General features: G+C 35.5%; 1 protein-coding gene across 1 annotated transcript in view; it reads left to right on the top strand.

Annotated features, from left to right (window-relative positions):
* LOC125662519 (uncharacterized) overlaps positions 1-17374 on the top strand; it is a 31017-nt gene extending 13643 nt beyond the window's left edge. The window contains exon 2 of the mRNA XM_048894774.2: positions 17094-17374. Coding sequence (XP_048750731.1) covers positions 17094-17330 — 237 coding nt within the window. The 3' untranslated portion in view covers positions 17331-17374. The remainder of the gene's footprint in view (positions 1-17093) is intronic.
* Positions 17375-23645: the final 6271 nt, after the last annotated feature.

Below are 23645 nucleotides of genomic sequence, written 5' to 3'. Positions count from 1 at the left end.
CATTAGAAAAAAATTCCTGTTCTGAATATCTAAGCTCAATTCTAATGTTCAGCAACAGTATAAAACAAGATGTGTTCTTAAAACTGCACTGCCTTCAAAAGTGCATACACTGATGAAAGGCTCTAAATAATAGGTGTATTAACATTAAAAGGTATGACTATTTGGACCCATCCTAAAGTCATAACCCTGGGTTGTGAAATTCACCATTTTTTGTACATCTTTTCTGCTATTCCTGAGCATGCATTTAGACTTTATACAGTATCAGCAAACTTATACATAAATGCTATATACTAAGTTTGGCCCCACCCTGGGGTCAGAACCCTTACTCTGGGGGGTCATCAAACTTTTGGCAAAAAACTACCTGCTCTATCCATTGAGTTTCAGTTTAGTATAAATAGCACTAAAGAAGATGTTATTTAAGTGTTTAACACATAAACACTATATACCAAGTTTGGCCCCGCCCTGGGGTCAGAATTCCTACCCCGGAGATTATGATATTTACCATTTTGGTAGAGGCCTTCCTGCTCTACATTACTATGCATTTAGTTTTTCTTACATGTGTGCGGTTCTAGAGAAGAAAATTTATCAATTTTGTGCAGTTTTTGCCCCGCCCCTAAGGTCCCAGGGGTGCAGGAATCCTGAAATTTACAAATATATTCCCCTTGTTCCAAAGATGTTTCATACCAAATTTGAAAGGAACTGGAATGATAGTTATCAAGAAGAAGTTAAAATTGTCTATTGTTAACACATTTAATAACTGACCATTTTGTCCCCACGCTGATACCAAATCCCCTACCCCTGGGATCATCAAATTTACAATTTTGGTAAAGGACTACCTGTTCTTTCTAAATATCTATTTAGTTTCAATTTAGTATCAACAGCACTAAAGAAGATGTTATTTAAGTGTTTTACACATAAACACTATATACCAAGTTTGACTCCGTTCTGGGGTCAGAACCCCTACCCCAGGGATCATGAAATTTACGACTTTGGTCGAAGCCTTCCTGCTCTACATCACTATGCATTTAGTTTTTCTTACACGTGTGCGGTTCTAGAGAAGATTTTTGAAAATTGGTCAATTTTGGGCAGTTTTCGCCCCTCCCCTAGGGCCCTAGGTGTGCTGGAGTCCTGAAATTTATAACTTATGCCCCCCTTGTCTCAATTATGCTTCATACAAAATTTGAAAAGAATTGGAATGTTAGTTATTAAGAAGAAGTTAAAAATGTTCAATTGTTAACGCACGACGGACGACAACCAAGTGCAATAGGTCACCTGAGTTTACTCAGGTGACCTAAAAATCCTATTCTCAAGAACTACTGGACCAGAAGAGCTGAAATGCATATGAAAGCTTCCTGATATAATACAGATTCAAGTATGTGAACACTATGGCCCTAGGGGTAGGGCGGGGTCACAATAAGAGGATAAAAGATTTCAATGCGAATATGTAGGGAAACTCTTTTAAAAATCTTCTTCTCAAGAACCAATGGGCCAGGAAAGTACAAATTTACACGAAAGCGTCCTGCCATAGTGCAGATTCAAATTTGGTAGAATTATGGCCCCCGGGTGTAGGACAATGGTGGATCAAAGCTTTACATACAAATATATAGGGGAAATGTTTAAAAATCTTCTTCAGCAACACTGGACCAGAAAAGTTTATATTTACATGAAAGCTTCCTAACATAGTGCAGATTCAAGCTTGTTAAAACAATGTCCCCTGGGGGTAGGTTGAGGCCACATTAGGTGATCAAGTATTTACATGGGAATATATATATAGAGAATCTTTAAAAATCTTCTCAAGAACCACTGAGCCAGCAAAGTTTACATTTACATGAAATCATCCTGATATAATGCAGATTCAAGTTTGTAAAAATCCTGTCCCCCGGGGATTGGTTGGGGCCACAATAGGGATCAAAGCCATGGTGACTCAGGTGAGCGATGTGGCCCATGGACCTCTTTTTTTCCCCACAGTAGGAGTGACTTCTTATTGGTAAGAAAGTTATGAATCGAACATAAGTATTTGAGACCAAGCTCCATGCATCCCCCTCCCCTAACTGAAAACGAACCCCCCCCCCTCCCCCAACACATGCGCGCGCAATATGGGATCTTGAAAGTCATTCAAAATTTACATATTTTGTTTACTCCTTTGTTTGTCAATGAAATTATACATACAATATGTGAAGTCATCTCTCTTTCTCTCTCCCTCGCTCCCCCACTTTTAAAAGGCGATGCTACGTGCCTGATGGTGATGAAAAAATAATTTGTGTCGCATCTTCACCTTTCAATGACAAGGCTTTGACAATATCCCGCGTATTCGGTATCCTCTGGCATTTCGATAGGCCGGATACTCGGAACTCTGATCAATCCGGAACGGTCGGTATCGTTAATATATAATTCAACTTCCGTGATTTGATAGAGCGAATCTTGTTTATTGTTTAACGTCCCTCCTGAAAGTTGAAGAACTTGGAGGACATACCATATATAAAACTTATACGGTACCAATTTTGATGCACCAGATGTAAAATCTTAGAATTAGTGGCAAGAACTTTCGATATCAAAACGTAGGGTCGAACATCGCTGATTTCTGGCAAGGGACTCCCACAGGGGTTTCTATTTCTCGTTTGTCACTAAATTCAGAGCAATGTTAAATGAACATCAGTTTCAAGTGCGTTGTTGAAAAGCAAAAGAAACCTTGTCTTTGACTCTTTAATCATGGACTCCAAGTATAGCCCACTGATTGAAATTCACTTAATCCAGCCATTAATGCTACTTCATAAAACAAAATGCTATTAAATGAGAGTTGTAAAAAATTCAATTTAGGAAAAACAATGCTGTTTTCCAATTCGCTTTTTTGCGGAAATTAATGATTTATCTTCAGGATGCGAATTTACCGTTGTATGCACATAATACTTTATCCACTTTCGGATATGAACCCGAAATGAGTCCCGTGTTACGTTAAGCATTGGTACGATAAAAAAAACCAACTCAGCACTACTACGGCTTTAGGCGTCATGTATAGGTCAAAATTTGTGGTACTTCACCTACAGCTGGTGACACCTCTACAGGAATAAACATTTTCCAAATGGAACATAAAACAACATATAACGATTGCAAAAACTTAATCCACTCTGATAGCGGCGATGGTTACCTGTCCTTTAATGACGTAGCGACATTGACTGGAATCAAGGACGGAGAACGAGTCAATTGTATTTGGTTTGAAATGGTATACAGGAATCAGTATTCTATACTACTTTCGAGATAGAAAAGAATAAAAGTAAAAGAAGGTTTTGCCCTGAATGCGTAACAATGTACAGTATAGATATTTTGTTTTAATTTGTAGGATATGAAACCGCACATAAATTTGGTAAATCGATGTAAGAGAAAAAAACAATTAAGGAAGAAGACAGAAAGTGCATGTACGTGGTCGATCTAATCAGCATAACTAGTGTATAAATATCTTCCATGCACTTTTAAAGGTTTGGGTGACTTAGTATCGAGATTCAGAATTTAAAACACGATGTAGCCATTCTGTCTCTTTTTGGCATGCCTAATCATCCCAAGTTCATGTCTCTTCAAAAATGAATGTTGATTAAGTCATAACATTAACATGGAGAAGTGGGAAGGTTGAATCGGTTTGCTAAAGTGAATTTTTATCAAGTGCACTTTTCTTTAGAAATTAGAGCGAGAGATAACATTCAGATCCGACGTTTTTGTATTATTTCTCCATATAATATTAATGAAAGTCATATCGGGTGCGAACTGGCATCATTTCAAACTACAGGGCTTAGGATTTCATCCCACATCTTTTAAACAACGTAGGTAAATGTACACAAAAACTGGTTAACATGACAAATTTTATTTTAAAAGGTTTTTTTTTTTTAAACGCTGTTACAAGTACTTTGTAAATATTTGTATATATTCATCGGGGAAAATATAATACATTAGAAAAAAGACCAACACATGGATTATTGCCCTTGGTAATTTTTAAAAAATATATATACAATTCATTTATATACAGGAAATATAAACGTTTTCAGTTTAAAATAGGCCTAGTTGACTAGATTTTTTCCCGGAACCCAGTGAATAAAATTTCTACAAAAGATGAATTTCTACTATGCACAAAGTTTAAGATTTTGCAAAAACATATGACGTTACATGAGGATAGAGTGCCCATCTTATTTTAGATATAGATGTATCGATGGGAATTTTATAAGAGATATGTAATTACTGATTATGTTGTAACAAACTTGAATCTACGCTAAAAGGCAGCTTACATTTTGTTTTGAAATAATATGTCCTTGTGGTTCTTGATAAGGAAAATTTACAGATATTTGTATACATCTATCTATGTATAACATTTAACCCCTCTTGCGACCCCACTCAAGTCCGGGGATGTGGTTTGAACAAATTTGAAGATTTAATATATAATGATGTTTGCATTTGATAAATTCTTACTTTAACGTTTTACCGAGCAAAGACCTCACGCCGTCATATTCTGCCAATAACCTATATAAGGTCCCTATAAATTTTAAAACACTGTTCGTTATCTTCACTTTGCATATGTAAAGCGCTCCATATGATTGTTAAAATTACTCAAAAGCGTTTTACACTATCAATAACCAAAAATAAAACTGCATTAAGTTATATGAATTTGAAAGCATCTATTTCTGGTAAAATATATTAAAAGTCTCTGTAAAAAAAAAATAATGCAGACAAGTTAAAAAAAACAATTAAACAGTGATACATAGCATCTATTAGGCGACGACGATGTGTAAGGCTAATCTGAAGGGGGTATTACAGTTTTAATTTATTTCATTGGCAACACATTAATCCATTCCCACAATATAAAGATATATGTTCATGTATAAAATACACGCTTTCCATGCAAATTGTTATTTTTATATTTCAGATTACACTCATATTTATTGTGTATAATAATATCCTTCTGACGTGTATGATCATAGAGATTTTGTGATTTTTCACAAAGCATAGAAATACTATATATCTATATTTATTATATACCCATCAATGTATCTTTTGTTGATACTGTGGATTTCACAGCGTGTGATCCGGTTTTCCGGATCACCACACTGTGGTTTTCTGATTCCGTATCGGTATCCTCAGAAACTAATGCCGTCACAATGCATCAACGCAACGTTATTTGTGGAAAATATTGACCGCGTCACAAACGAAACCGCGTACACAAAACATAATTTCATGGTATGTGTGTGTTTTTGGTAATTTGGATTACATTTATTATCTTATAAATGTGGATTTACAATGCACAAGGGGGTATATAATAAATTTATCATTACTACAGTAACTTGATCCGAAGAGTTGGATCACGTCTCGTTGACAGGCGCGGATCATCAGATCAGTTCCGTGTACTCTGGTGTCAGACTATGTGTCGCAGTGCACGTGTAAACGAGAATCTTGTGCTGGTATCCAGGAAGGTCAGGTTGCGAAATGGGAAAAGGTGTTATATGTTCACTTTTCTGGGGTAAGTGATGATTCATGCCGTCAAATTCTGTATTCGCAAGAGTTTAGCCAAGTCGGCTACATCACTGCCATTTGAAAGAACATATTCTAGTTGGGATGTGGTCAGGGCACAAAGCAGTCTTACACCCGTCGGTTTGGATAAATTCGTCCATTATGTCGGAACTGGTGATAACTTTGGTGAGGCAAAGGTGATATTAATTTCTATATGCTTAGTCTCATAAAACCGAACACTTTGGTCATTTACATACGGTGCTTCGTTTATGGTGGTATAGCCGAAATTTCGGTGTTAAGACGATGGATTCTGTTTTCTCTTAAAGTTGGTTAAGTTTTTGCATGGGATAGAATATTCACGTCTAAATCTCCTCCATACAGATCTCTGGTCCTCTGACTTCTGTCATTTCCAGGTCGTAAAACTAAGTTTCCAGCATAGCAATGTTATTTTCAAGAGTTATATCATTAATTTCATTGCTTTGGAGAGGATATTACATGTACGTTAAACTGGAATGGAAATATTTGGAAAATGATTACACCAATGACCACTCACTGGGTAACCATTTATCCATACGAGAACTGATCCCCAAATAAGCAACTGCTCACAGAAAAGTACAGGACGTAATAATAAGGCTCTAGTAATGGCATATAACTATTATAGTCAGGTTGTGCTATATTTTCAGCCGTATATTTCATTGAATTACATACTGGCCGATTAAACTGCAAGTCATGGTGGTCGTGAAAAAGAACAATAATTGGCATGTTCACATTTTATTCAATTTCCTACCTTTGCATTTAATACTGCGAACAGACTTTTAAAGGTAGCTCACTACACTAAAGCTTATACTCTTTATGATCGATATTACGTCACAAGATGGCGATTTAAATGTTTTGTGAAATTATTTGTATCGATCGATTTGTTTGTCTATCGTAGCTCAGTGGTTAAAGCATTGGGCTGATGAACCGCAGATCTCGAGTTCAAATCCGCCAGATTGTTCATATGTGTTGAAATAATTTTTTTTGTTTTGAAAATCATGTTTTTATCCAAATTAGCATATTATGTTTCACCACACGCAAATGGTACAAAAACACAAATCAAAGACAAATTACAATCAAGCTACATTTACATTTAAGGTGGCTCACTACACCCAGAAATAGTTTCTCAAATCAGTACGAATTGATCTAATTATAAAAGACTATGATGATATACAATAAGTATATATGCCAAAAAGGCAAAAACTATACAAATTTGGATAAAAACATGATTTTCAAAATAATATATTTCAACACATATGAACAAAAGACTCTGGGAGATTTAAACTCGAGATCTACACATGTACGGTTTACCAGCCCAATGCTTTAACCACAGAGCTATGATGATAGACAAACAAGTCAATCGATACAAATAATTTCATAAAACATTTAAATCGCCATCTTGTGACGTGGTGTCATACAGAATATAAGCTTTAGTGTAGTGAGCTAAGAAGAAGTTACATTTTCAACATAGCAATAATGCGGTAGTATTCAAGCATGATTGAATCTCACTTTTTTTTTTATACACATGCGCACAGATTAACTTTCAACCCGCATTGGAAGAGATTCGTTGAATTTACCAAGGAAAAGGTTATTTCTGCCTGCATGGTTACGGGTATGGAGGCCCGTTGTGGCAACTGAAGAAACGCTAATTTGGCGCCGATTAACATCCAAATGAAATAAATCGTAAAAAAATCAGTAAAATGCTACGTTTATAGTAATAACTTAATATAATGTTTAGGCAATGTTTTACAAACTCTTGTAAGCTTGGTTTGTTGTTAATTTACGCAAGATAAAAACGAAATGGCTATTAAATGTAAAGCAGTAGTGTTTTGGTGACTGTGTACTTTGCGGAATGACCAGTTGCTATGTAACTTCCGTTGTGAAAAGCGTGTTCACATTATTAAACGAAACAGTGGGAAATTTGATAAAATTCATAAATTCTAAGCATGCAATTGCAAACTATTGTTGGTAAAAATACGTATGAAAATACGTTTTTATGAATATTTGCTGTTTAACTGTGTTTTTACTAAATATTATATTGACACAGTGTAAAACATGCATACAAAATCACCCAATGTCATAATTTCGCGGTCATGGTGATAGTATGATTTAAAATTTCCAACAAAATATATAAATTCCAAATACTGTTGAAATGACAGACTATCGACTTTCACCATTCAGTATAATATAATGTTTTCACTCTCATTGTTTTAAAATCGACCAACTGCAAAATCCCAAATCTCATGAGCAACGGGCGATCTCCTGCACAATCGGTTTATTTATATCAAATTTCTTAAATAAAAAAGAATAAGTGACAATTCCTGTCGCCCTTTACAGGAAATGATAGCAAAGGGTAGTGTTAAGTACATTTTGTTCGAATTAAAGCCCTATTCAGATTGCACGAGTCAAGTTACATGTATCCCCAATGCAATCGAGGAGGTCTACTGCACAGTCGGATCTTAATCTTTGCGATTTTTCGTTCGCAATTTTCTCTTGCACCAGAGACTGGAAATGTAACGCGTTAGCGATTATTTAGGCTTGAAAGTAAATACTTCCTTATTATTAGTTAAAAACGTTGGTATAAACGATTAAGAGCTTATATGAAAAGACAAATTACTTATATGAAAGACAAACTACAAATCGATGAATGGTGTAAACGACCCTTTCAGATATTGAGAGTGCCTAAAAGTGCAGACAAAAGATTTTAGTATCAATTATTCGAAAGAAATTACAAGGCTTAGCAAATACCATGTTTTATCGAAACCTTACCCAGTAAGCACTTAAAGGGACTGATTCACGATTTTCCTCCAAATTTTGTTTTTCACTTTAAATGATCAAAATCTACAGAGTAATATGTTTAGAAGGTTTCATAAAGAATTAAGGTTATTCATCATGACAGAAGCTCATTATAGAGTTTATTATTTGTTTTGAACACAAAGATTGAGGTGTGTTATTGTTTACGGGGTTTTCAAAAATAAATGGATATTGATCCAAACTTATTATATATACATGTATCACATCTCAAGTATACTCTAGGTAAAATGTGTCATTTGAAAGTTAAAATTTGTAATTGTACAAAATGAAGATGCTTTAAATTACAAAATTAACATTTCACTGGTTTGTTTGTTTACATAAAAAGACCCGAATCTTTGTTTACATACCACAAGCTAAAATATTGCTCTTATACGTCATTAAGACGGTCCAAATTTTGGTTGTCAACATTGAATGAGCTATATTTTTGATTTTTAACATCAAAAATGAAAATAATTCTTTCGAAAAATGTGAACCAGTCCCATTGACAATCACTATATACAAAAATGTAGAGCTGCATTATTATGCTGTTCTTAAACTACGGATTTTGACTACAGAGTACTTTGTTTACCTGATAGGACTCACGCTTGGTGTGACCGGTCAACAGGAGATGCTTAGTCTTCGTAGGCACCTCACCCCATCTCTGGATTGTCTAGGGATCCGTATTCGCCCTTCTCCAAATTTTGTATCTTTTATAGGATTTACGACATTGATCACTGTTCGCGATCTTCACTTGTTCATATGCAAAATATGGAGCGTTATAAAAAGTGAAAAGTGAAAAATATGTAGTTTTATAATTTAGAAAAGAAGTGACTGTCAAATTTGGGATGAGAATGATGCACCCTTCGCTGATGAAGAGCTTATATACGTTTTATAGTTATTTATATGCTAGCAAAAATATTTCAGATACGGATACAAATAATTATCATCGCAATAGAAAATATCAGACGCTCACTGTAGAAGAACAGGAAGATTGTAAAATACCGTCTTTACTGCAATGTAGAGTGTAATAAAGCGCTTGATAGTATGAACGACAATCAATCTCCCGGATAAGATGGATTATTAATTGCATTTATAAATGCATTTGGGATGGGAAAAAGATGTATGTCATACATCTCTAACAAAAAGTTTTGATAATGGCTCGCTACCTTCTTCTCATAGAAATGCCATGATAATTTCGTTGATTTATAAAATGGTAAAAATAAATAAATGAACTAATACATCATAAAACCTATTGTTAATTATAAAGTATTTACCCAAAGACTGGGGATAATCCTTTACAACAAAATGCAAATGAGCTATAGGTGATGGGTAAAGTACGTATATAAAAGAAGATACATTGACGAAAATTTAGAAAAAAAATGTTTATAGATGAAATATAATTTAGATGGGAGACTACTTTTATGATTTTGACTTTTACTGTAGAGTATTATTTTATGTTTAAGGTAGAGATTGATAGCTTGAATGAAATGTTACAGAAAATGAATATTTCTGTGTTTAATGGGATAAAAGCAACAAATACTGAATTTTGTATAATACTAAATTTGCCATATTTTTATAGTGAAGTTTTCTCAAATAAATAGAGTAATCCGTAGATAAATGTCAGTATGTAAAGAACGGTTGACATTTGGCATGAAAAACATCAGATGCCATTCGGCTTAATGACAGGTTATATTTGCTGTTGATATCATTATAACGAACATCAAATTCGAAATGCTGATTTTAAACGAGACTGTTGAAGCCCTTGTAATTTCAACGTCTTTGTCAACAGACTCTAAATCTCTCAGCTTAAAAAATGATCACACACAAAGCATGCTCTCGCGTATTGAATCACCTGAAAGACATGGACACCATATGTAGGTGATAATGGAATATTGCTATATACAGTTGTACATAAAAATGGGAAGTTGGCGGTGGAGAAGCTGACGTGATCCCGTTTGTCATAAAGTTGAGTTGTTAGTTTGCCGCTAACGTCTAATAGTGTGTACAGTAAAACAGACATATAAATAGTACAGTCATGTTAGAATTTGTAGACGCCATGCAGATTGTATCACTATGGGAGGAGACTGTTCTATACGCTAATGTAGAATTTTCTGTTATCTCTGAATAGTTGAATAACTTCGTTATATACAGAGATTGAAGATACATGTATACACACGACTCGACTAGTCACGTCATAGGAATGAGAGTACTAAATTCCCAAGATATTTACACTGCTGGTACAAATTAGAGAAGGAATTAAAAGGGATACTTGTACGTGATTGGTGGAATTCACAAAGCAATGGAATTACTTTTCATCTAAAGAAATAAATGTTAGAATTCATTACCAGATAAGATAATTAATTCAATTAATTTAAATGGTGTGTAATTCACTTCGGATTGCTCTATGTTGTAAGGAAGTACAAATGGTCACCTGAGTAAACCCAGGTGACCAGTTGCAATTGGTCTGCGTCAGTCGTCCGTCAAGAATTGAACATTTGTAACTTCTTGATAACTGCAATTCCTTTTTTCAAATTTGGTATGAAGTCTCTTTGGGACAAGGGGGACATAAATTGTAATTTGCAGGACTCCTGCACCTCTGGAACCTTAGGGGCGGGGCATAATCTGCCAAAAATTTACCAATTTTAAAAATTCGTCTTCACTAGAATCACACATGTTTAAGAAAAACTAACTGCACCATGATTTAGAGTAGGTAGGGCTCGACTACAATTGTAAATTTCATGATCCCTGGGGTAGAGGTTCTGACCCCAGTGCAGGGCCAAACTTGGTACATATAGTGTAGAGTGTATATGTGATTGATTGATTAAATATTGTTTAACGCCCCTCTCGAGAATACATGTATTTCACTCATATGGAGACGTCACCACTGCTGGTGAAGGGCTGCAAAATTTAGGCCTATGATCGGCGCTTATGGCCATTGAGCAGGGAGGGATCTTTATTGTGCCACACCTGCTGTCACAAGGGACCTAAGTTTTTGCGGTCTCATCCGAAGGACCGCCCCATACGACAAGCAAGGAGTACTAAGGACCTATTCTAACCCGGATCCCCACGGGATGAGTGTATTGTGCAAAACATGTAAATGATATCTGCTTTAATGCAATTGATACTAAATTGAAACTAATTGGATATTTAGAAGGCGTAGGAAGTCCTTTACCAAACTTGTAAATTTCACGATCCAAGAGAGTAAGAGTTTGGTTTCGGGGTGGAGCCAAATTATTATAGTGATTATTGTCTTCATCATTTGAAGGACTTCTTTAAGTTTACTGATACAGAATGGATATTGAGGAAAAGCAGAAAAGGATGTACAAAAATGGTGAATTTCACAACCCCAGGGTTTTGACTTTAGGATGGGTCCAAATTAGTGATATCGTTTACTGATAATACATCTATTATATTTTTATCAGTATATAGACTTTTGAGGGGTTTGAAGTTTTAAGAACACATCTTGTTTTATACTGTTGCTGAATATTAGAATTTACCTAAGGTATTTAGAACAGGAATTTTTTTCCAGAGTTATAGCCCTTGGGACTAATGATACTTTTAACTATTACTCAGGTGACCGATAAGGCCTGTGGTTGGCTTTTTGCTTCGATTGATTGATTGGGGTTTTACGCCGTTTTGGCAATATTTCAGCCATTTTACGGCGGTTAACTAATGGAATGATGTTTGGTTGTGAGTATTTGAGTTTCCCTGACGGCCCCCAGTGAGCCTACTCTTTTTCGAACATCAGGGAAACGATCTTTTGCGTGCCAAGGGGGTTGTGATTCTTGACACTGGACACCCTTTAACGTCCCATCCGACGAACCTTTCCAATAAGTTTGGTTACTGTAAATGTATTACATTTGGCTGACAGTGTGTATTCTATTTAGCGCCTTTGGCGGAACGCAGCTTCCGCTAAATCAAGTACATCGCTAAATGCCATCCGTAAATCTAGATGTTTAAAGTAATTCAGGAATGCGCTAAATCATATCTACGCTAACTTGTTGAAAAAACGATTTCCGCCAAATATCGTACAAGCCAAATATAATACTTTTACAGTATTTTTCTTAATTCCATACAGTGAAATAGTGATAAACCAATTGTTTGTGCAGAGTTTTAAAGAGATTGAATGGATACAATAACTCATTTCCCATCAGATGGAAATATTTACGTATATTCTATCCTATTTATAACTTATTTCTTTCTCCCTGTGTATATCCGGCAAAACATCAGACTGAAAAGTAGTTTTCACCAGATCTTTATAGAAACTTCCAAAAATCTTAAGTGAAAGCAAGTGTCAATGGGAAGACTTCCGGTTCTTATGCAATGTTATCTAAAAGGTGGAACTAAACCAGACTGTTTAAAACCCCGTAACATCTACTTATTTGTCAGTAACCTATCCCTATTGTAGTATTGACCACATGCTGAACATACCCACCCGTTTCAAATCGGGTGAGCGTCATCAACACAATAAGATTGCTACACAAATATCGGAAGTTGACAAATGTAGAAGCTGAATTCATCTCCTTTGTCATAATTTTTTTAGTTAATTTGCCATTGACATCTATGTACAATACACTATCCAAATATGAAGCATATATTGAATATGGGAGTCTGTGGTGTCTTTTGTTTTGAGGTCACTCATGTCACTGGGATATATCAAATCAACTTAAGAACATGTTTGTCTATTAACAATGATAACTTTCATTCATATGTCGATTCGAGATCCTGTGAGCTCGTAATAAAAGACACCACGGATATTTTATTGAAACGGCAAACTGACAACTCAACTGTATGACAAACGGGATGATTTCAGCTTCTCCATCGTCAACTTCCCATATTTATGTAGCAATATTCCATTATCACCTGTATATGGTGTTTATATCTCTCACGATACGCAAGAGCTTGTTCTGCATATAGTCAGTTTTTAAATCGAGGCAAGCTACTGACAAACAAATTGATGGTACCGGGGTTTCAACAGTCTCAATTGAAGTCAGCTTTTCGCAAATTCTATAATGGTCGTTATAGCGATCTAGTTCGTCAATACAACCTACCATTGGGTCAAATGCTGTCTGACGTGTTTCATACCGATTGTTAGGCCGTTATTGGCACACTGATTTTGACTACGGATAACTCCGTTTACCTGATTGGGATATAGGGCTCACGGCGGTGTGACCGGTCGACAGGGGATGCTTACTCCTCCTAGGCACCTGATCCCATCTCTGGTGTATCCAGGGGTCCGTGTTTGCCCAACTATCTATTTTGTATTGCTTATAGGTGTTATGAGATTGATCGCTGTTCGTTATCTTCACCTTTATAGGAGTTATGAGATTGATCGCTGTTCGTTATCTTCGCCTTTCATGAGATTGATCACGGTTATCTTGTTCATTGTTAATATATAAGACGTCCTCGATATATCTATATGTCGAGATGAAGGCCAATTTGTGCCCATGGGGATTCCAAAAGAAGAAAACCTAATCATTACGTAAATATTGTCAACGAGGAACTCCAGAGTGGTGTTTAACGAAGCAATTTTTAGTTTGACTGAAGCCAGGGCAGGATATGAATATTTCTGTATTCCATTAGAGCATAAAGTCGTCGTCTTATATGTCCGTCCGAGCACCTTTCATCAGAAATTGATATAATCCTCGAGACAAGGAATTGTGAACGAAAGTCAATTAGAAGGTCAAGATCTCTCAGAACATAAATTTCTTGTTTCAACAATTTTTTATATAAAAATTTCCATCTCTTAAACCTTTCATCATAGATTGATCATTTTAATCAGGGACTTTTGGACCAATGTCATTTAGAAACGTCAAAATCACTCAGAACATACACCTCATGTAAGGAAAACGCTCCTTATTTCAAAGGTTTTTGAACAGGCATTGATCATATATCACACAAATAAGTAACAGGCTTTCAGACAAAGGTTATTTTAGAAGTCACTCAGAATATATAGTTTATACAAGGAATTCCGAAAAGGTTCCTTATTTCAACAGTTTGTAACAGTTATTGATCATATATCACACAAATAAGTAACATATAAATGTCTTTCAGACACAGGCCACTCAATGCCATTTTGTAAAGATAAGGTACATGTAATTCAGAACACACACACACACACACAGATATATATATATATATATATATATATATATATATATATATATATATATACACATACACCACAAACGGTACATAATACGCCCGTGAAAATGCTTACATAGGGTGTATTTCTTAATCCATAATTTGTAGAATTTTGCTTCAGATAATATAAACCATTATCAGGCTGTGACATACATTCTTTGCATAATATGAATATTTCCTAAGAATGAACTAAGTTGAACAACCTGTAATTTTCTGAAAAATTGAAGAAAATAAAAATCCTTGCCACGTGCACATCTTCCACACCCATACAAATATTCTGTAAAATAAGAAAGTCCTCACTTGAAAACCGAAGACGGTAAGATAAAAGACAAATCATGTACTCTCTGTGCAATATTTCCTCAAAACTGACCAAGTTTAACAACCTGTAATTTTCTTTTTTAAAAATTGAAGGAAATCACAAACCTTGCCACATGCACATCTTTCATACCCATACAAATACATACTCTGTAAAATAAGAAGGTCCTCACTTGAAAACTGTGTGGGGGGGGGGGGGGGGGGGGAAACAGACAAATCGTTTACTCTCTATGTAATAATTCCTCAAAACTGACTAAGTTCAATAACCTGTAATTTCCTCAAAAATTGAAGGAAATTAAAATCCTTCCCACATGCACATCTTTATCTTCAATATCCATAAAAACACTCTGTAAAACAAGATGATCAACACTTGAAAATTGTTGGAGGAGTTAGCCAAATTATGTATCCTCCATATAACAATAACTTTCAAATAAAGGGGCAAAACTCCTACAAGAGAGGTCGAAATGGATCAAAATTGCTATAAGATCTAGAGTGATCCACAAAGAAGCTACATAGCAAGCTACAGCTTGATTGGTGACAGACAAATGAAATTAGAAACAGAAAACCCCGAACAGATATCGCTATACCATAATACATTTGTACGTCCCGTCTAAAGATGGACGTATAAAAATATTTATTCACACAATATTTCAACAGTTCAATATATTCATATCATACACCAAATCACAGCGAAATTTGGACTCTAGAGTATTTTATTTGCAAACAAAGTACCCTTTTTATCATTCCGGAAAAAATCACGAAAATTTCAAATGAAATACTTGAGAGCTTGTATCATTCTTTTGATGGTGAAATCATACTTCATAAGAGGTGTTTTAACGAGCCATTAAACAAACGTTTAGTGTAATGAGCTACCTTAAAGAGCAACATCAATGCCATAACTCGGTCTGTATTCCGGTGTGGGCTACCTTTGGCTTCTTCTAATAACGTATTCAAAACTTTCAATGGAAGGAGATCAAGTTTTATGCAAATAAGATGTGGATCCAGAATTGTCTATTAACGTAATGTAAAAGTGAATCAAACGCAATATATTGTATATTTGAGTTTTTTTTAGCAACAATGTCGTCCATTACTAAGTTTACGTTTTTGTGTATTGGGGAAATTCATATAAGATTGTGCTATAAAATACATCGCTATTGTAGTACATGTATATTCTGAAATATGGCATGTAGGTGCATTACCATAAATGATTGAATATTGTTTAACGTCCCTCTCGAGAATATTTCACTCATATCGAGACGTCACCACTGCCGGTGAGAGGCTGCAAAATTTAGGCATATGCTCGGCGCTTATGGCCATTGAGCAGGGATCGAGGGATCTTTATCGTGCCACACCTGCTATGACACGGGACCTCGGTTTATGCGGTCTCACCCGAAGGACCGCCCCATTTAGTCGCCTTCTACGACAAGCAAGGGGTACTGAGGACCTATTCTAACCCGGATCTTCACGGGATGCATCACCATAAAATAAAACAATTAAGTAATGTTAATTAAAATTGTTACATGCATGTACGTAATATGACCTTGCCCTTTGAAGGACATCTGCTAAAGGATATACGTGAAGGCACAGCAGACACCTCACATTGGCTAAAAGTAATAGGTCACAAATGCCACACTCAAACTTATCACAACAAGTCAAATTACGTTTATCACAAACAATGATTTACTACATGTGCATTTGATGATGGAAAGGAGACATAATTTTCTGTACACCTGTTGAGGATGCCGTAAGCAAACCAATGTAGATCAATATGGGGAATTTAATAGACAAGATAATATTTCTGCAAATAAACATCAAGGTACATTGTACATGCATGGATTAATGTCTTCAAGCCAATTTTATTACTGATCATTTGTGTTGATCAATATACCCTTAGCGACTTAGTCTTGAAAGCTGTCTTCAAGATGTGATAATTTTTTGTTTCCCTTCGAAACGGCGGTTAGTCTGGATATCGCGAAAAAAAAAGGTCATCGATGAATGCATGCTGCTGCGCTCCAAATTTAGATCAATGGAGTAAGAATAGAATTGTTCTATGACAATGCTTACTGAATGAAAAGTCAATTTTATGTATTTAGAGTATAAGGTTTGGTCAGAGTCTATATATGATCAATGAACCAAAGCAACTGAATTTTTAAATAATTTTGAGGATAAAAATCTTCATTGTTGTTTTGTTTTAGTTATCTCTAAATCCAAGAAAAAATCTGTCTGCATCTACAAAACGCTCTTTCGCTGATGCACACATGTATTTCAGGGACTACATTTCATTTACATAGATAACCGATTTTTTTTTTCATTATCAGGTACTATCAGGCTTCGACGAAGACTTCGAAGATCCACTAGTCGTGGTAGATTCATATCCAGATCAAGTGCGGAGCATTCCAATTAGGGACCTATCTATGATAGGAGACAATCCCAGTCAATTTCAAAACAAACATCGTGGAATGAGGATTTCTTTCAAAGATGGCGTGCTGTCAGGACCGGTCTCAAAGCGGGACCCTTTGACATGCTTTTTTAATATAGTTGCTTGCTACGGGTAAACAGCACGACAAAGACTTAACGAATAAAAAAAAGTACCTCATGATTTGATGTTTCACTTTCTGAAATATATTCCATGAAGAGTTTACATTCAATTTCAAAAAATAATATTTTGTGTACCGTAACTCCAGACTATTGACCATTCTGGATTGAACGTAGATAATATGCTTTCACCACTGGATTGATGGAATATCAATACGAAGTTGTATTTCACACTATCGTCTACTATTTCAGAATACTTACCCAAAAATCAGTTTATTTTTCCCTTTATGACACCAGATGCGTGTTTTACGAATTTTACGTAGGTTATGGGAAAAACGATACCATAGATATTCATTCATTACAAACTACTTTGGTATTTAATTATAAATCATATTAGCGGTAGAACTGTAGCTCTCTGAAAAACTATTTTTGACGTAACAGAGAGCTACAGATCCATCCCTTATAAAAACCTTCGATTTACGGCGCACAAAAAGCTGCGCACGGTTGAGGCCTGATATCGTTGTATTCTTGTGTTGCTGTCTCATTAATTTAGTATCAAAAAATTCTTAACATACTTTCCTTCTATACTTGTGTCCAAACATACCTTCAAATATTCATGAAAGCCCCATACGACCCGAAAACTCCCAGCTTCAAATGATTTCGTTTGTTGACGTAGCCATGTTAGGTAGCCGGGTCAATTCGAATCCTGTTGTTGTTGGTATGTTGGTATATATTCATAAAATTCGTTATAAGTTATATATTCGCTCTTCATTTATTATCAACACGAATAATTTATAGAAATTAAAAAATATAGTTTTTCTAAAGGTAAAATAAGGTCTTGATTAATGAAAATGCTACAAAGGTCCTTAGCACTCGTGAGGCATGGATGGAGACCAAACCAGACTAATGGAAGCCGCATTGCCGTGAATTTAGCTATTTGAATAATCATTATTTAAAGGAACTAGGATGATATATATTATTTAAAACATTTGTGGGGATATTAGTTCACATCTAGACGTTATTGACATTTGTGCAAGTATGGAAATGAACCGGGATTCGAATTGACCGGCTACCTAACATGGCTACGTTAACAAACGAAATCATTTGAAGCTGGGAGTTTTCGGGTCGTATGGGGCTTTAATGAATATTTGAAGGTATGATTGGACACAAGTATAGTAGGAAAATATGTTAAGAATTTTTTTACACTAAATTTATGGGACAGCAACACAAGAATACAACAATATCAGACCTCAACCGTGCGCAGCTTTTTGTGCGCCGTATATTGTAGGTTTTTATAAGGGATGGATCTGTAGCTCTCTGTTACGTCAAAATATTTTTTCAGAGAGCTACAGTTCTGCAGCTAAAATCATATTAAAGAAATATAAGTGATGTCGATAAGACGTTGTATTACGTAATTATTATCCCCCCCCCCGCAACAAGTTGTGGGGGGTATACTGGAATCGGGTTGTCCGTCTGTCTGTCCGTCTGTAGACGCAATGGTTTCCGGGCTCTAAAGCATTATCCTTTCCACCTACCGTCACCATATCATATATATGGACTACCCATGGGATGAAGATGTTCCCTATCGATTTTGGGGTCAAAAGGTCAAAGGTCAAGCGCACTGGACATCGAAGTAGCAATATGGTTTCCGGGCTCTAAAGCGTTATCCTTTCCACCTAGTCACCATATCATACATATGGACTACCCATGGGATGAAGATGTTCCCTATCGATTTTGGGGTCAAAAGGTCGAAGGGCAAGCGCACTGGACATCGAAGTAGCAATATGGTTTCCGGGCTCTAAAGCGTTATCCTTTCCACCTACAGTCACCATATCATACATATGGACAACCCATGGGATGAAGATGTTCCCTATCGATTTTAGGGTCAAAAGGTCAAAGGTCACACACACTGGACATCGAAGTAGCAATATAATTTTCATTTAAATTCTTTAACGGCTTTTTTCATCGCATGGAACACCCTTTGGGAGATTGGGGTAAGCGGGGGATATTCTTAGTGAGCATTGCTCACAGTACCTCTTGTTTAGTTTTCTTTATGATATTAAATTTAAGTATATATAGTAATACATGTGAAATATATGTTAAAGATATTATAATTATTCATTAATAGCAACTATGCGGTTTCTCATTAAATCACATTTTTAAAGTATTAACGTATTGTAGTGTATTGTTTATTGGCTTTAAGCCTTACGGCTCATCAGCATAATACATATTCAATTACAAAGTATAAACAAAAAAGATGTATACAATATGAAAAGTGGATTGAATATTAGAGGATGGACATACATGAAGAGAGTTATAAGTCAAGTTTACATTTTAAAAAAACAACAACAACAAAAACCAGCATATACATTTATTTAGACGATAGTTTGGCTAGATCGTAAGAGTAAAGCACTTTTTAAAACTTTACCCAGATTACAGAGTTGTTTTCTTTTATGAATTGACATCAATTGTACCAGTTTAAACATAGAAGCATGCGACAGATAATACTTTTTTATATATGCAGATCTGAGGTTTTTGTACAAAGTACATATTAAAATAAAATGATATTCGTCCTCAATTTCGTTCAAATTACAAAATTCACACAATCGATCTTGTCTTGCTGTGCCATTATATCTACCTTGTTCAATTCTAAGCTGGTGAGCAGACAATCTAAATTTTGCTAAAAGATTAATAAGATTTTCCGGAATAAATTTTCTCGAGTAAAATTGAATGGTAACATTATCAATAAGGTGTCTATACAGAATACATTTGGGTGAATTATCAAAAAATTCATCTCGTGACTGCATAAAGTTGTCAGTTAAACGCTGTTTGAGACATTCTAGAAATAAAACTTCATTATTATCATAGTGGTTAAACCATACATCACCAAATCTTTTCAATAATAAATGCTTAACTTGGCAGAGCCAATTACAGTTCTTGTGATTGCAAATTAACATGTCATCATATATAGATTGAAGAATACAATTTCGTTTTTAATAATTTTTAACCAATATTTAACCATTTTTATCATACGTAAATTATACATTGGCACACGACCAAGTTCTACATAAACCATATAATTTGGAGTGCACTTCTTTACATGTAAAATTCCCTTACAAAAGTCCACATGTACCTTTTCAACATCGTTACCTGGGTTAAAACCCCAAATTTCACTAACATAATTCAAAACACTTGAAACATAAGTATCAAATACATGACGTTTAGTTACAATATTCAGTGACAGATTGTCACAAATTCGAAGAATATGGTACATACATTTTCTACCCTGGTCGGCGATAATACACTGAGACTTTATAAATTTACCATTAAAATTTAAAGTAAGACCAAGATAATTAAAGTTGTCAACAACTTCTAGTTCGTTACCATTGTACACCATTTGTTGGCGGCATTTATTTTCCCTCCGTTACGAAAGACAAGAACTTTTTTTTTTTTAAAGTTAACCTTGAGGTCCCATTCGTTACAGTAAACTGATAATGTGGCTGATTCAGAAAAAAAGTACAGTAAACATCAGCGTACATGGGCACGAATTGTGCTCCTTTGTTAGCTGACCTGTTTTTATATTCATATGAAGCAGAATTTATTCAAAAACTTCTACGTGAGAAGAAAAAATCTCTCGCTGTGACCTTCAATTCGACTTTTAGATATATTGATGACGTTTTGTCTATTAACAATGATAGCTTTCATTCATATGTCGATTTGATATATCCCTGTGAGCTCGAAATAAAGGACACCACAGAGTCGTCCACTTCTGCTTCATACTTGGATATTTTATTGAAAGTAGACATTAACGGCAAACTAACAACTCAACTGTATGACAAACGGGATGATTTCAGCTTCTCCATCGTCAACTTCCCACATTTATGTAGCAATATTCCATTATCACCTGCATATGGTGTTTATATATCTCAACTGATTCGATATGCAAGAGCTTGTTCTGGGTATAGTCAGTTTTTAAATCGAGGTAAGCTACTGACAAACAAGTTGATGGTACAGGGATTTCAACAGTCTCGATTGAAGTCAGCATTTCGCAAATTCTATGGTCGTTATAACGATCTAGTTCGTCAATACAACCTCGCATTGGGTCAAATGCTGTCTGACGTGTTTCATACCGATTGTTAAGCCGTTATTGGCACACTGATTTTGACTGCGGATAACTCCGTTTACCTCATCGGGGTATGGGGCTCACGGCGGGTGTGGCCGGTCAACGGGGGATGCTTGCTCCTCCTAGGCACCTGATCCCACCTCTGGTGTGTCCAGGGGTCCGTGTTTGCCCAACTATCTAATTTGTATTGCTTGTAGGAGTTATGAGATTGATCACTGTTCGTTATCTTCACCTTGCATTAGCAAAGACAGTGATATATCTTTAAAGTCAATTCCATCACATAAGCTATTAATAAATGTATTATCGAAATCATTCACATAGAGAGAGAACAAAAAGGGGGACAATCTCTCACCTTGCATTAATCCGTTTCTACATGAGAACAAGTTCGGTAATTCGGATTGAAATCTTACACAGGATTTTAAGTTACTATATAGTGATTTGATAATTGTAAGTAGTTTACCAGTGATGCCACAGCGTGAGAATTTAAACAAGAGGCCCAAGGGCCTAGAATCGCTCTTCTGATAAATTGTACAACCCCACCATTTCTATTCTTAGCCTCTTAGTATTCTAAATCTTTAGTTAAATCCTAAGAATTCAAAAAAGTAGGTCAATATGACCTACTTTTTGGTTTACACATTTTGAGAACCCAAGAAATATTAACTGATAAAGTTTGATGATTTTAAGCCAATTAGTATCTGAATATTGAAATATAGCTGTCAAATTCCAATCGTAGGTCATAGTGACCTACTTTTTGGTCAGCGAACTCCGAACATGAAAGACCCATCAACTGACAAAGTTTGATGACTGTAGGTCAAATAGTATCTGATATATATAAATATAGCCGTCAAATTCCAAAAGTAGGTCAAGGTGACCTACTTTTTCGTCAACACCCTTCAAACATGCAAGACCCAACAACTGACAAAGTTTGATGACTGTAGGTCAAATAGTATCTGAATTATATAAATATAGCCGTCCAATTCCAAAAGTAGGTCAAGGTGACCTACTTTTTGGTCGACACCCTTTGAGAATGCAAGCCGCATCAACTGACAAAGTTTGATGACTGTAGGTCAAATAGTATCTGAAATATATAAATATAGCCGTCCAATTCCAAAAGTAGGTCAAGTTGACCTACTTTATGGTCGAAACCCTTCGAACATGCAAGACCCAACAACTGACAAAGTTTGATGACTGTAGGTCAAATAGTATCTGAAATATATAAATATAGCCGTCCAATTCCAAAAGTAGGTCAAGGTGACCTACTTTTTGGTCGACACACTCCGTAGACTCAAGATGCATCAACTGTCAAAATTTGATGATTGTAGGTCAATTAGTGACTGAAATATATAAATATAACTGTCAAATGCCAAAAGTAGGTCACAGTGACCTACTTTTTGGTCGATACACTCCGAAGACTCAAGATGCATCAACTGACAAAGTTTAATGATTGTAGGTCAAATAGTGTCTGAAATATAGTAATTTAGCTGTCAAATACCAAAAGTAGGTCACGGTGACCTACTTTTTGGTCGACACAAACCGAAGACTGAAGACGCATCAACTGACAAAGTTTGATGATCCTAGGTTTTACAGTGCCCAAAATATGCATCTAAAATTGAAAATGTGAAATTTGAATATCTGCAAAATTCAAAAAGTAGGTCACTGTGACCTACTTTTATTTTATAAATATGTTTCAAGGCCTCAAGATGCATCAACTTACAAGATTTGATGATTCTAAACCTCTCGGTATTTGAAATAACAACTTAAAATATATCTATAAATGATAAGCCATAAAATTCAGAAAGTAAGTCACGGTGACCTATTTTTCAGTTGACGCATTTCAAGGTCCCATGATCCACCAACTGACAAGTTTTGATGATCATAGGCTTCAAAGTGTCCAAGATATGCATCAAAATTAACTTTAAAATAAATACCTGCAAAATTCAAAAAGTAGGTCACCGTGACCTACTTTTGAGACAACTTGACACAAGGTCCTAAGATGCATCAACTGTCAAAATTTGATGATCCTAGTCCTTATAATGACTAAAATATCAAAGATTTAAGGAAATATAAATTTAGGTCAACTTTGAAGTGACCTTGAGACCACGCCCTTTGCCCCAGGGTAATGCCTTGAACAATTTTTAATCTACAACATATCCTCATCCTTATGTGTAAGTTTGATGATAATCTGCCCAGTGGTTCTTGAGAAGAAGATTTT

The sequence above is a fragment of the Ostrea edulis genome, chromosome 1 (genome assembly GCF_947568905.1).
Source record: "Ostrea edulis chromosome 1, xbOstEdul1.1, whole genome shotgun sequence".
Taxonomy (NCBI): Eukaryota; Metazoa; Mollusca; class Bivalvia; order Ostreida; family Ostreidae; genus Ostrea; species Ostrea edulis.
Note: the sequence above shows the minus strand (reverse complement) of the source record. Positions and strands in the feature narration are given on the sequence as shown.